This window comes from Euleptes europaea, chromosome 19 (assembly GCF_029931775.1).
Source record: "Euleptes europaea isolate rEulEur1 chromosome 19, rEulEur1.hap1, whole genome shotgun sequence".
In the NCBI taxonomy this organism is placed as follows: Eukaryota; Metazoa; Chordata; class Lepidosauria; order Squamata; family Sphaerodactylidae; genus Euleptes; species Euleptes europaea.
In genome coordinates, this window is record NC_079330.1 from 1,861,206 (window position 1) to 1,874,681 (window position 13,476).

At 48.0% G+C, this 13,476-nt stretch overlaps 1 protein-coding gene across 2 annotated transcripts in view; it reads right to left on the bottom strand.

The window, feature by feature from the left end:
* CAPZB (capping actin protein of muscle Z-line subunit beta) overlaps window positions 1-13,476 on the bottom strand; it is a 55,141-nt gene that overhangs the window by 13,199 nt on the left and 28,466 nt on the right. For both annotated transcript variants that reach the window (XM_056864942.1, XM_056864941.1), the window contains exons 3-4: window positions 5,582-5,703; window positions 4,457-4,570 (exon numbers count right to left, since the gene is read on the bottom strand). In XM_056864942.1, coding sequence (XP_056720920.1) covers window positions 4,457-4,570; window positions 5,582-5,703 — 236 coding nt within the window. The remainder of the gene's footprint in view (window positions 1-4,456; window positions 4,571-5,581; window positions 5,704-13,476) is intronic.

Here is a 13,476-nt window from a genome sequence, read left to right on the forward strand (position 1 = left end):
GGCTCCACAGTTCGTCACTTTCTCCACCCCCTTCCTTTAAAGCTGTCTCGATTCAGTGGGCATCAGGACATCCTACGGCAGCAACCTGCACGTGTGAAGGGGGATATGAACACTTACACCTGCCTTATACTAAATTAGACCATTAGTCCATCAAGGTCTGTATTGTCCACTCAAACCGGCAGCAGTTGTCTCAGGCAGAAGTCTTTCACATAATCTACTTCTAGGGTTGCCAACTCTGAGCTGGGAAACTCCTGGAGATTTGGGGAGAGCAGGGTTTGGAGAGGGAAGGGACCTCAGCAGATATAATGCCATGGAGTACACCCTCCAAAGCAGCCACTTTCTCCAGGGTAACTGATCCCTGTGTTCTGTCTGTTGTAATTCCAGATCTCTAAGCTTCTCCTGGAGGTTGGCAACCCTGCCTACAACCCCATCTGTTTAAACTGGAGATGCCAGGGATCGAACCTGGGACCTTCTGCATGCCAAGCAGATGCTCTGCCACTAAGCCACAGCCCCAAGTCCAATGAGTTGAACACAGGACAACAATGCTATGCCCACTGGAAATTTCACTGAGCTGGCTCTCTCAGACTTCCAGGATTCCAGGTCAAATCAACACATATCCATCTATCTCACAGCCTTGGATTGTAAGGAAGCATGTTATCTGCCCCATGTCACATGTTGTTTTCCAAAGAAACTGCAACACACATGTGCAGAGCCCTGAGTGGGGCTGTGCAAAACTCTAAAGATGGCAACTGCTTGAATGGAAAGGAAGGGAGTAGTGTAGCTGCCTTTGGTCCAGCTGTGCCTCACCACAGCCTGTCCCCAAACAATACCTGTGGGTTCAACACAGGTATTAGACACATTCCTTCCAGCACGCACACAGGTGCAAGAGTCCCTCAAGCAAACATACCAATCGAGTTAGGTACGCACATCTCCATGCCAGCTACACTTAGACAGCACATCTGGTCAGCAGCTGGGCGGCTTAGCCGGTAAGGAGAGGCAGTCAGCCCCCAGGGAAGGGAATACAAAGGGCAGATTCAGGATTCAGATATTACTAGAAGCATCAAGACTACCCCCCCCACACACACACACACACGCCCAATACTATCCAAAGCTGATCAGCAGCTACGTAATGGGAAGCTGCATCTCTGAGATCTCCCTTTCGGCTCTGGATGGATTTTCTGGCCACCGCTTTGTGGCCAGGTGTTGCCAGGTAGAAATGGAACATGTGGTTAATGCACTCCAAAAGGCAGAAGTGGCAACAGCAAGGGACCTAGAAAGCATTTGAGTCAAGGGAGCATGAGACAGCTTCCCTAAGGCACACGTCTTCAAGACTATCCCAGGGGAGATGAGAGACAGTGTTGCATAGTGGTTATAGTGTTGGACTGGGGGAATCTGGGAGCAAATCTACTGAGCCAAGTGACTCAATGGGTAACCCGGGCCCAGTCGCGTATGCTCTCTCTCTCAGCCTGACTGACACAACAGGGTCAATAGGACAAGATGAAAGACGGAAGATTCACAGAATCATAGTTGGAAGGGACCACCAGGGTCATCTAGTCCAACCCCCTGCACAATGCAGGAAATCCACAACTACCTCCCCCCCCCACACACACACACACAGTGACCCCTACTCCATGCCCAGAAGGTGGCCAAGATGCCCTCCCTCTCATCATCTGCTTAAGGTTATAGAATCAGAACTGCTGACAGATGGCCATCTGGCCTCTGCTTAAAAACCTCCAGGGAAGGAGAGCTCACCACCTCCCAAGGAAGCCTGTTCCATTGAGGAACCGCTCTAATTGTTAGAAAATTCTTCCTAATGTCTAGACGGAAACTCTTTTGATTTAATTTCAACCCGTTGGTTCTGGTCCGACCTTCTGGGGCAACAGAAAACAACTCGGCACCCTCCTCTATGTGACAGCCCTTCAAGTACTTGAAGATGGTGTCTTCTCCTGAGCTCCTGTGAGGAAGGGTGAGATAAAAATGGGACAGGTGGACGGATCGAGCCCTTCCAATCCTGGGATCCTGATAAAAAGCAATACAGGTCTAAGGAGGGCGGCAGCTTTGAACTATGTATTTGAAATATTGCCTGGAATTCCCAGCTCAGTGCAAATGTCAGACGTTTGCAGCGGTTTTAAAAGGCGAGGGGCATAATTTAGACTCTTTGCAAAGCCCCCCTGTTTCTGGAGGAGAATAACCCCACAGGCTGCAAAGCAGGGGTCACAAAGATCTAGGCAGAACGACTGGGCCAGGAGGGGAAAGTAAGACAAGAGAACCCATCTTCATTTAGCGCTGGGACGCAGGACCACTGCATCTGGGTCCAATCTGAGGGGGCCCTGGCCACAAAAACTGCAGCAAGTTATGCGGGGGGGGGGGATACCCAGAACAGCATGAAAGGCCGCTAAAAAAATACGGAGCACCACCACTAAAAAGCAGCTCTCGAGCTACGAACCAAGCCAATGTACGAGCCCAGCCACGGAACCCACAAGATTAACAGCTTAGGGAAACACACACAAAAAAATTCAGCCATCTGGAATTCCCGTTTGCATCCTGCTCCCCTCTCCTGACCTCCAGAACACACGTTCTGCTTGTGCATTTTAAAATGTTCATTTGTGGTTGCTCTTAGTAACATGCCTGTTACCCCTCTGGCATAAACAGAACAGCACAGAACTATTTTTGGGATGCTTTTTCAAGCACCACTTACAACATCCTCTAACCAGCAGGATGTTTAGATATCCCAGTTGCCAGGCGGCTGAGCACACGAACACACACCCAGACCCACACAGCACCTGCTCCGCGAAACCGCAGGAGGAGCCCTGCAGAGAGGGACACTCCAGGACGGACCCACCGATTCTGCCCACGGCAAAGCAGCTCAGGCCCAGACAAGCATATGTTCAGAGCTCAGCCACTAAGGAGGTACTAGGAAGGTAAGCAGTTCAAACTCCTCTTTCACAGGAGTGGACAGTTTCTCCTAACTCAGAGTTACTTTAACATAAGTAAGGCCCTGCTGGATCAAACCAAGGTCCATCAAGTCCAGCAGTCTGTTCACACAGAAGCAAGAGAGGAAGGGGACAGCCCTCCCCCATTATCTCCCCTGCATCTGATTCTCCAAAGTGACTACACCAACACACTATGATATCCTGCCTCTAAAGATGAAGGTTCATTCACAACCACCTTTACCATGATGAGAATCATGCATGTCCGTGCACAGTGCCTCTTAACAGAGGATGGGACACAGGGGGGGCTGCGTGTGGGGGGAAAACAGACTCCCGAACCCCACATCCCAATTTCACCTCCCCCCACACAGAAAGCATCCACTTTAAACCAGGGCTGCTGAACTGGAAGATGAAACCTGAGGAAACTGCCTTTGACCGCGGCTTGCTGAAGAGTAAACGCTTGTTATTCTAAGACATTCCAAACCTGTGGCAGCAGGTTGCTTCCTGTAGCTTAAGGCTGGTTTGAATTTTAGCTAAGTCCATCTGCAATTCCATAACTGGGGGGGAGCCCAAAGCACTATGCTAGGAAGAGCGAAAGCCAATTCCTTCGACAGGAAAAAAAACCCAGCCACATCCTTCTACCAAAAGCAAGCTGCAAAAATAAAAGGTGGGCTTGACAAAAGCAAAGGAAGAGGTACATCTTCACCCACTAACACACGGGGGCTCTAAGGTATTTAAAAGAGTTAATGAACAGAAGAACAGAAGAGAAGCCACACTGGATCAGACCCAGGCCCATCAAGTCCAGCAGTCTGTTCACACAATGGCCAACCAGGTGCCTCTAGGAAGCCCACAAACAAGACAACTGCAGCAGCATTGTCCTGCCCATGCTCCACAGCACCTAATATAATAGGCATGCTCCTCGGATCTGGAGAGAATAGGCATGCATCATGACTAGTATCCATTTTTACTAGCAGCCATGGATAGCCCTATCCTCCATGAACATGGCAGCCATCACCACATCCTGGGGCAGGGAGTTCCACAATTTAACTATGTGTTGTGCGAAGAAATACTTCCTTTTATCAGTTTTGAATCTCTCATCCTCCAGCTTCAGCAGATGACCCCACGTTCTGGTATTATTATGAGAGAGGGAGAAGCTTTTCTCCCTGTCCACTCTCTCCAAACCATGCATAATTTTATAGACCTCTATCATGTCTCCCCTCCGCCGCCTTCCTTCCAAGCTAAACAGCCCTAAGCATTTTAATCGCTGCCCATAGGGCAGTTGCTCGAGCCCCCCCCCCCCAGTCATTTTGGTTGCTCTTTTCTGCACCTTCTCAAGCTCTGCAATATCCTTTTTGAGGTGTGGTGACCAGAACAGTACACAGTATTCCAAGTGTGGTCTCACCATAGATCTGTACAAGGGCAGTATGGGCCTTCTCTCAGCTGAAGGAGAAACAGACACCCTTCTCCCACCCCCCACAAAAAAACAACAACCGAAAGAGAGCATGAGAGAACATGTGCCAACGTACAAGTCTCTGTACTGGTCAAAGGCATTGTTCGCTTCCACCTCCAGCTTCCGCAGGCGAGCGGACGGCATGGCACCGTCTTCCAGAGGGGGGTCGTATTTGTTACTCCATGGTGACCTGCAAGGGAGGGAAGAGAAGAAATGCAGCTAGCGGGAATTACCTTTAAGCCAGCAACCTTTTTTTAAAAAACGAGGAAGGCGTAGCTGTGCCACAAAAGGGTCTTGTATCATTAGTGGGATGTGGGAAGGTGGACTAGGGCAAAACGCATTACAACGTACATCTAAACAGTTTTTCCTGCCACTTTAAACACCAGCTGCCCAAGTCTGGAGCTGGTAACCACTGAGCGAGGGTTCGAGGTTCTGCGCGTGCACACACACACACACACCCTGCCGGCTCTTTAACAAGGTGGGCTTGATTTAATTGTGGTTAGCAGATCTCTTCTGCAGCACAGGGAATGGAATTTCAGAGCAACGCAACCATAACTTAAAGCTGTTCTGGCTATAGCAGAACATGTCCTTCCCCTCCAATTCTCCCCCCCCTTTTTTTAAAGGAGACAGAATGCTAGTTGCAGCAGTAATTTTATCCACAAGAAATTCATAACATTGCCCCCAAAAACTGTTTTTATAGCAGACAAGCACTCAAAACACATTTAAGGGCTTAAATGGGAGGCTGTTTTGAAGAAAGACAGATGGACAGGCCCGCTTGGGTTTCGAGAGCTGGGCTCCTAACTTCCCCTACACCAGAGAATCGTTTCTTTTTCAAACTAACAGGTTTTCAAACTGAGCTGCTGGCACCAACTTCCCCCCATAAGGATTCCATTTAAGGAAAGTGATCAAAAGCGAGGATAAGAACCTGCGGAGAAAGTCAAGAGGCCTTGGAGGCTTATAGCGGGGGGGGGGGGCTGTCTTTGGCTCCCTGAACAGGGCCAAAGGCAGACAGTTCCCAGATCCGCTCACTGATAAGCCCATAAACCCCCCCTCCCCCAAAAAAACCCTTCCTTTGCAAACTGAGCTCAGGGACCAAACACTCAAAAGCCAAACGTGCAAACTGACTGCCAGGACGAGCGAGGAAATCCACATTCCACACACAGGCGTGTTGTCCTGCACAGACGGAGGGACAGCCACTCACCTGTATGAGTCTCCATCTCTGTTGTAGTCACACAGGAGGTAGTCCTTCCCCACCACCTTGTCACGAGCAATCTTTAAAGGCTGGTCAACTGAAGAAAGAAGATCTTCACAGAGGCTTGGGACCTAAGGAGGGGGAAAGTCAAGACATGCGCGCATGAAAGTGCTCTGCAGGCAACACGTCTGAGTCAATTGCCTAAACTAAGGGGGATGCAGCAGCGACTGGCCCACAGGGCACGTCCAGCCTATTGTGGGTCAGGACTGTAAGATGCCAGCTCGGTTGCCTCTTCGCTTTACCAACCAATGCAGAGTAAGAAAGTTTCAGCGGGAGAGGAGCAGAGGACAGAAATGTAATGTTTTCTGGGGAAAGGTAGAGTCCCGCTTTCCTTTAATGCAAATGCTTCACTATAATTAAGCAAAAAGTGTACTGTTGGACATGATCATGACAGTACAAGTGCCTGTGTTGCACAAGCAAAACCGTCACAACACCAACACAAAAGAGAACTGCTAACTGCTGCACCGTTGTCCTACCTTACCATACTGATCTTAGTTTTTAGTATCTGCATGGTTTCTCTTCTACCCAACTATCAGGGCTGTCAGCCAAGCCCCTCTTCTGCCTGAAGCGGGCGGTACAGAGGAACAGGACCTTTTCAGATGGGGCACCCAAACTTAGGAAGCCCTCCAATGCTTGCCAGGCACCAGATTTATCCTTCTAGCATCAGGCAAAAACTTATTTATTTTAATGGCTATGACTACCCGCTGGATTTAACACTTCCGGACGCTTACAGCAAACTTTGTTGCTAGCCATCTACAGTTGGTTGTTTATTACTGTCTTGGACCCTATGGAGAATCCTCTACTTCCCCTCGGACCCCTCCACCCAGCATCCCTGAGAATGCAGAAACACCGATGCTGAAGGCTGAGGGACTGGTGTGGACACAAAAGGCCAAGTGGGCTGCAGTGTGGGGTGGGACATTCCACCTCCACTTCTTCCATCGACGGAATATACGTTTTTAACACAAGAACAGTTGTCTACTTCAGACCTCTTTCAGCATAAACAATGCTATCGGGCTTCAACATGAACTGCATGGACATGCACATGTTTTGCACTGTGGTACACCAACTGTTCCCTCCCTCACTATTACAGCACAAAGCACACACGCACACACACACACACATGTATATACAACCTTCTCCAATAGCTTCACATTTCATTCCATGGCCACTAGTGTGGTCTCAAAATTAAATGCATACATAGTCACGATCTCCGTTTCTTGCCAATATAGGCCCGTAAAGTGACTGCTAAGGTAGCGGGAGAGGGAGAAGAGAAAAAAGCGGTAAATATTTATAACGGGAGTGGAAATCCAAGAGCTGCAAAGAGAATAAGCTGCCCATGAACGGCAACTTAATTTTTTCCACTAGCTCATGCTCTGGGTGGAGTTTAATATACTTTCCAGGCTTCCTGCCAAGCATTACCATGCTGGTTAAATTCTTTTTTCTCTTCTTTAAAGCCACATTTACCTGAGCTACGTGTCATTCTTTCAAGAGAGGGCATCCCAGGAACCTTGCGGTACAAGTTTTACAAACGCATTAAGGGAGCCGCATCGTGGCCAGTACTTATTTATTGCCCAACAAAGAGAAGCCTTTTTACTAGCCTACCTAGCCCCACACCCAATGCTTTTACACTTCTCCAACTTCCTCCAATTAGTTTAAGACATGGTTCTCCCCTCTTCCATTCTATTCTCATGGCAGCCCTCCTCATGTGGTAGATGAGGCTGGGAGAGTATAGCTGGCCCAAGGTCACCCACTGAGCTTTCTGGTCAAGTAGAGGGCAAGAGTCCAGTAGCACCTTAAAGACTAACAAAAATATTTTCTGGTAGGGTATGAGCGTTCGTGAGCCACAGCTCACTTCTTCAGATACAGCTAGAATGTGAATCCATCGGTCTTTAAGTAGAGGAACAGTATGTAAATGTGAATAGCAGGCTTGATGGGATTAGGTGTGATATGCAGAAGAGTCTGTGATGTCCAGGGGAGAGATGGGTGTGGAGAAATCAGCATTGGTAATGGGCCATGAATGCAAGGTCTTTATTCAGCCCAGGTAAATGCATTGACTTTAGTTTGAATATCAACTGTAATTCAGCAGTTTCTCTTTCCATTCCACCCATCTCTCCCCTGGACATCACAGACTCTTCTGCATATCACACCTAATCCCATCAAGCCTGCTATTCACATTTACATACTGTTCCTCTACTTAAAGACCGATGGATTCACATTCTAGCTGTATCTGAAGAAGTGAGCTGTGGCTCACGAAAGCTCATACCCTACCAGAAAATATTTTTGTTAGTCTTTAAGGTGCTACTGGACTCTTGCCCTTTTTGACTACTGCAAACAGACTAACACGGCTACCCACTGTGAATTATGGTCAAGTAGAGATTAGAACTCAGGTCCCCCAAGTCCTAGCCCAAGACTCTAAGCACTACACAATGCTGGCTCATATCTATAGGCGGGGTCTCACATGAACACGTGAAGCTGCCTTATACTGACCCTTGGTCCATCAGAGTCAGTATTGTCTACTCAGACCGGCAACAGCTCTCCATGGTCTCAGGCAGAGGTCTTTCACATCACCTCCTTGCCCAGTCCCTTTCACTGGAGATGCCGGGGATTGAACCTGGGACCTTCTGTATGCCAATCAGATGCCCTACCATTGAGCCAGAGCCCCTCCTCTACAGTTGGAGATTCTTATGGACTTATATGGGGGGATATGAAATTAAAAAACAACACAGGAACGAACCGTAAGTTGCCCATAGCTCTCCGGGTTTACAGATAAGTATCCTCAGCTGAACAAGTTTTCGAGCTCCACGAAGGGATGAGGATTTGTGGGAGGCAGCAATTCACTGGAGAACACATTTGGACCCAAGACCACCTTCAAATGCAAGAGGCAAGTCTCTTAACCAGGCCTTTTGTTCCTTAAGAAAGGCTATGAATAGGCCTTCTATTCGAATCTGGGTTGCAAAGGAGTGGCGATGTTTTGAAGGGCCATGAAGCTCAGCTGCGCACAAAGAGGAAGACAAATTGAAAGAACAAGGCCACCATCTTGTCGAACAAGGAATCCGTTGTCCTTCTGAAACGCTAATCTGGCGGGAGTTAGTGAACCAGGTATGGGGACAAAGTTTTAATTAAAAATCAACCATATTTCCTACCAGCGAGACAAGCAGTCACCTGTGCATCGGCAGAAACCGGACACCGTTTGGAGCAGCCGGCCAAACGCTTCCTTCCTGCGGCGCTGCTTGGAAGGCAGGACACTGACCAACTAATTTAACATTCTTTAAACAGTATCATGATTAGATGAGGTGGTGGTGTCAGGTAGTTTCAAAGTCCTTGGAACTAGATGGAAAATGGAGTACCTTCTTTTATGTTTGAAAGGTAATGTTTTCACTTTTTTGTTAAGGGGAGACATGGAGGAGTTCTGGTATCTGCAAGTTATTCCTACCCTGATCTTGTTTCTGTTCTGAGACACCTGGGGGAATAAATCACACCAGAAATTAATAACTTTTCTGTTGTTTGTCAAGAACAGCTACTCAGGATAAAAATACCTGGAGGTATTTAAGCAATAATGGTAAAGGAATATGGCGGTATACGGCCCTGCTTCCCAGGGGTCCTTTATGACCACTATCAAAGGTGGGATGCTGGACTAGACAGACCTTTCTGCCTGATCCAGCAGGAACCCTGACTGCATTCATTTGTACAAATGCTGACATGCTGTGTTGTGATTTGGCCAGAAGTCAGTATCTGCAAGTCTCTCAGGCCAACATCATCATCCTCTTATGGAGGATGGTGGGCTCCATCTGAGAGGCAGAAGCTTGCATAAGGCCACCTAAGTGAGTTTGCGGCAAAGGCAAGGAATTTGAAATGGGAACCTCCCCAGTCACTGAGCTACACTGTTCTCTATCAAGAAGAAGAAACAGAGTTAGGAACTGGCCCAATTCTCAGAGGTTATAACAGTGGGGGCACCATAGAAGTAGCATGTGGCCCAAACACACCACTGGATGGCTGCCATTCATTCCTCTGGGAAAAGGAAAGCACTACAACCAGGGTGGACCCACCCAACACACTGGTAACAAAACTTGCCCTCCACATTAGACACTGCCTTCATTCTCAGTAAACCGTGGCTTGCTCAAACCCCAGTTAGTTGGGGTGCCCCACAGCAGACAGCCCAAACTGTGGTTTGTTGACTGATACTGGCATTTCAAACTAGGGGTTGGGTTGTTCGTCACAGTTTGCCTTGACTCTGATTTGTGGTAATGTCCAGATTCACAATCCACAATCCGTTGAGCAGGACCATTCCTTCTGGCCACCCGATAGCACAGACTATAGTAAAGGAAAGATGACTTCCATGAAGGGAGGTAGAAGAACCGAGAGGAGGGGGCAGAAAATCTGGGATGTGTTATCTGCATTTGGAAGACTAATTGAAAGCCGCTGCACAAGTCATGGTTTACTGTGAAATGTGGATGCAGCCACTGGCTAGGAATGATCAATGGGGGAGGAATCTGCTTGCTAACTTCTTGGAAGCATCTGCCTGGACACAGTGGATGCCGGTAGTCTAAACACCTGCATTCTGCAAACCCAGCCCACAAACAACACAGGAATTTGGGTTGCCTGAAATGCAAATCAAGTCCTGTCATCTTCACTCGAATCATCGAGTTGGAAGGGACCACCAGGGTCATGTAGTCCAACCCCCTGCACAATGCAGGAAATTCACAACTACCTCCCCCCCCCAACAGCCCCAGTGACCCCTACTACATGCCAAGAATATGGGCAGAGTATGGGTAGAGACTTACACATACCACTCTGAAGTGGGAATTTCTTCCCTACACCGTTTCCACACAGAAGACACTGATTTGCTTTCAGAAAACATCCACAGCAGTCTCCAACAACAACAACTAGACAAAAGACCCCAAATGGTACTGCAGTGACGCTGGAAGGCCAACACAGCCACACAGGTATGGCGTTATAGGTACAGTGTACCACAAAAGGGGGCCAGACGTACCACTGAAGCAAGCGTTCTTCTAAAATAAGATTTCCTGTGGCCAAGCCATCTGATGGTTTAGTTGCATTGCAAGCTTTAAAAGCTCTGGCTCCTATTTGAATTCTTACAGGACTGATGTCACCACATGGAAGTGAAAAATCAGAGCCTGTCAGCTTTGGTCTGAAAACTACTTAAAGGTCGGAGCCAACAGAAGCTGAGCCAGAAGCTCCATCGCAACAAATAGCACTGGCACCTGTCCCCTGGCCCACACTGAACGCCTGCCATTCCGGGCCTGCAACTAATAAAGTTTTGTTATAATTCTACTGAGTCATCTGACAAGATCTTAAAAGTTTCCTCTTGCAGCCGAGAACAGGGCCAGTCCAACGGATGTTGTAGAAATGGTGGAACACCACATGGGCAGCTCTGGTTCTTGTACACAATGGCTATTGCTGCAGCAGCATTACGAACACACAGCTCACTCTTAAGAGCTGCTTGGAAACCTCAATGAGGAAAAGAAACAGATAGCACAGCAAGAGTTCGCACACCTAGGACACACTGGGGAACCCTGGACAAGAAGAGCTCTCAGACTCAATTCCACCCCACCCACCCACACTGCAAGCTGGAGATTCCCTTGAACATCAAAACTGGGGATCCAAAAAGAGGAGGCAGCCCAGAAGAATGCACAGCCCTCCAATCTTGTGGTACACAGAAGCAGAAGACCGGAGTCGGCCAATGAGTTCACTCATCTGGTATGACCAGCAATAGCCCTCCGTGGCAATGTTAAAGCATCTGTCCACTAGCACAAAGCTTCTTAAACTCTGGATTGCGATCCCATATGGGGTCGCATAACTGAATGCGGGAGTCACAAAAAAATTGGCAACAGTATACGTATCTTAATGATTTATTATCAGTACATTTTTGACTTGTATACCTATATTATATACCCAGGGCCGTGTAAAAATTTCTGGGGGGAAAAGGGGTTGCAAGTGGGGAAAGTTTAAGAAGCCCTGCTCTAGCACACCAAAGCCTGAACCTGGATTTCTGAAGCGTCCCCATGAGCAAGCTACATTTTTTTCTCCCTTCTGCCATTTATTATGAGTCGAAAATCCTAAAATACTAAAAAATCCTAAAAAAAACTAACCTTCCATATTCCAATCAGACTGACAGAACACAGATGTGAGCAAATATCTGTCAACACCCTCCCACATGTTCCCAGCTTGCCACGGATGTCACTCCCTCCCCGGAAGTCTTGCTTGACGAGATCAACACTACGAAAACCAGCATCACCAATAAACTGGGCAATTTCTGAAGAATGCAGTCTCGCAGCTTATTCACATGCAAGGTTGGTTTGGGCACCAGTTTATGCCCCAGTTTATGCATGCAGGAGAATCAAGGGGGTAGAGCTTTTCCTGGACTGCAGGAAAGAAGTAGTAACTTGCAATGCCTCTTCAAGAAAATGCCCCATGAAAAGCGAGAACGGTGTGCCCGGGAAAGCCTAGCTTTCCCTAGCATACTAGCGGGCAAGAGAGTCTTCAGACACACCACTCTCCAACAGCAAACTGAAATGGAACAGACCAGGAAGAGCTTTATCACTGGAGTATGCTGTATGTGTGAACTGTGCATCCAGTACCTTGGACAAAGTTTTAAGCTCTTAAAAAAAAAAAAAACATCGCTAAAGCTTTTCAGCACATGAGACACTTCAGCACGCTCACCTGACAGCCAATACAAACTTCCCTGACACCCAAGCTTGGCATCAGCAACCTAAGATGCTACTGGCTGGAAGAGCATTTTCGGCAAAATTTAGGCTCAACCAGTAGGGATAATAGGATATAACAAATCCTCATGAGTCAGACACACACTGCACACATCTTTGTGACCCCCTACTGTGTATTCTGAAATGGACATCGTGGTTTGGGTTCCTCCATGCCAAGAGGTTCAGATTTAGACGTATTTCATTAAGATCTTGTCACAGTGCCAAAAAAAAAAAGGGAGGGGGAACTAAAGTTTTGGAAGCAGCACCATATCAAACAGATTAAGGCATCTCACAAAGACACTTACTGAGAAGTCGTCTGAAACCCAATTCTCACTCTGGAGGAGGAGGTCATCTGTAGCGTGGAGAACGGAAACACCCGCTACAGATGACCTCCGTACTCCAGAGCAGAAGAAGCCTTCACAGTAACCAAGGCTAATTTCAATCAAGTCCCTCTTTAGCTGCCTTCAAAAAAGCCTTGCAATGAATTCCAAGCATCTCGATGCTAATCTTTCCTGAGCTCAAAACATTCCCATTTACAGCCATGCCTGCCGAGTGGAAAACTGGCTCACGCCGAGGGGTAATTGGCTAATTGAGCCAAGCCCCCTCGTCTCAGCCAAACAATCCTCAACGTGGAGCCTCAGCGGCTGCTCGAAACATTAAGCACAGCGAAGTGCACCGTGCCCAACGCACTCAGCATCTTCCTGAAGGAACGCCAAGTTCATAAAGGCCGCCCTTTTGAACCCACGGAGCTGTCAGCAGCCACTACCCGCCCCCCTTGTCAAGGTGCTCAATCAGGCTGGACAGAATGAGAGGCCCTTCCCACTTCACCAGGCACACCGGCAATGGCTGACATCGGCTCCCCCTCTCCCTTGTGATGCACCAGAACTCCAAACTGCGAAGACGATCTCTCTCTCTCTCACACACAGAGTTTAAATTCCCCCACAGCATTAACTAGTATTACCCTGGAATAAGCATTTGACTAAAACATGTACAGTACCATTTACCTGCCCAAGAAGAAGAGGCTAGATGGCGATCTGTCAGCAATGCTGATTCTATGACCTTAGGCAGTTTATGAGAGGGAGGGCATCTTGGCCATCTTCTGGGCATGGAGTTGGGGTCACT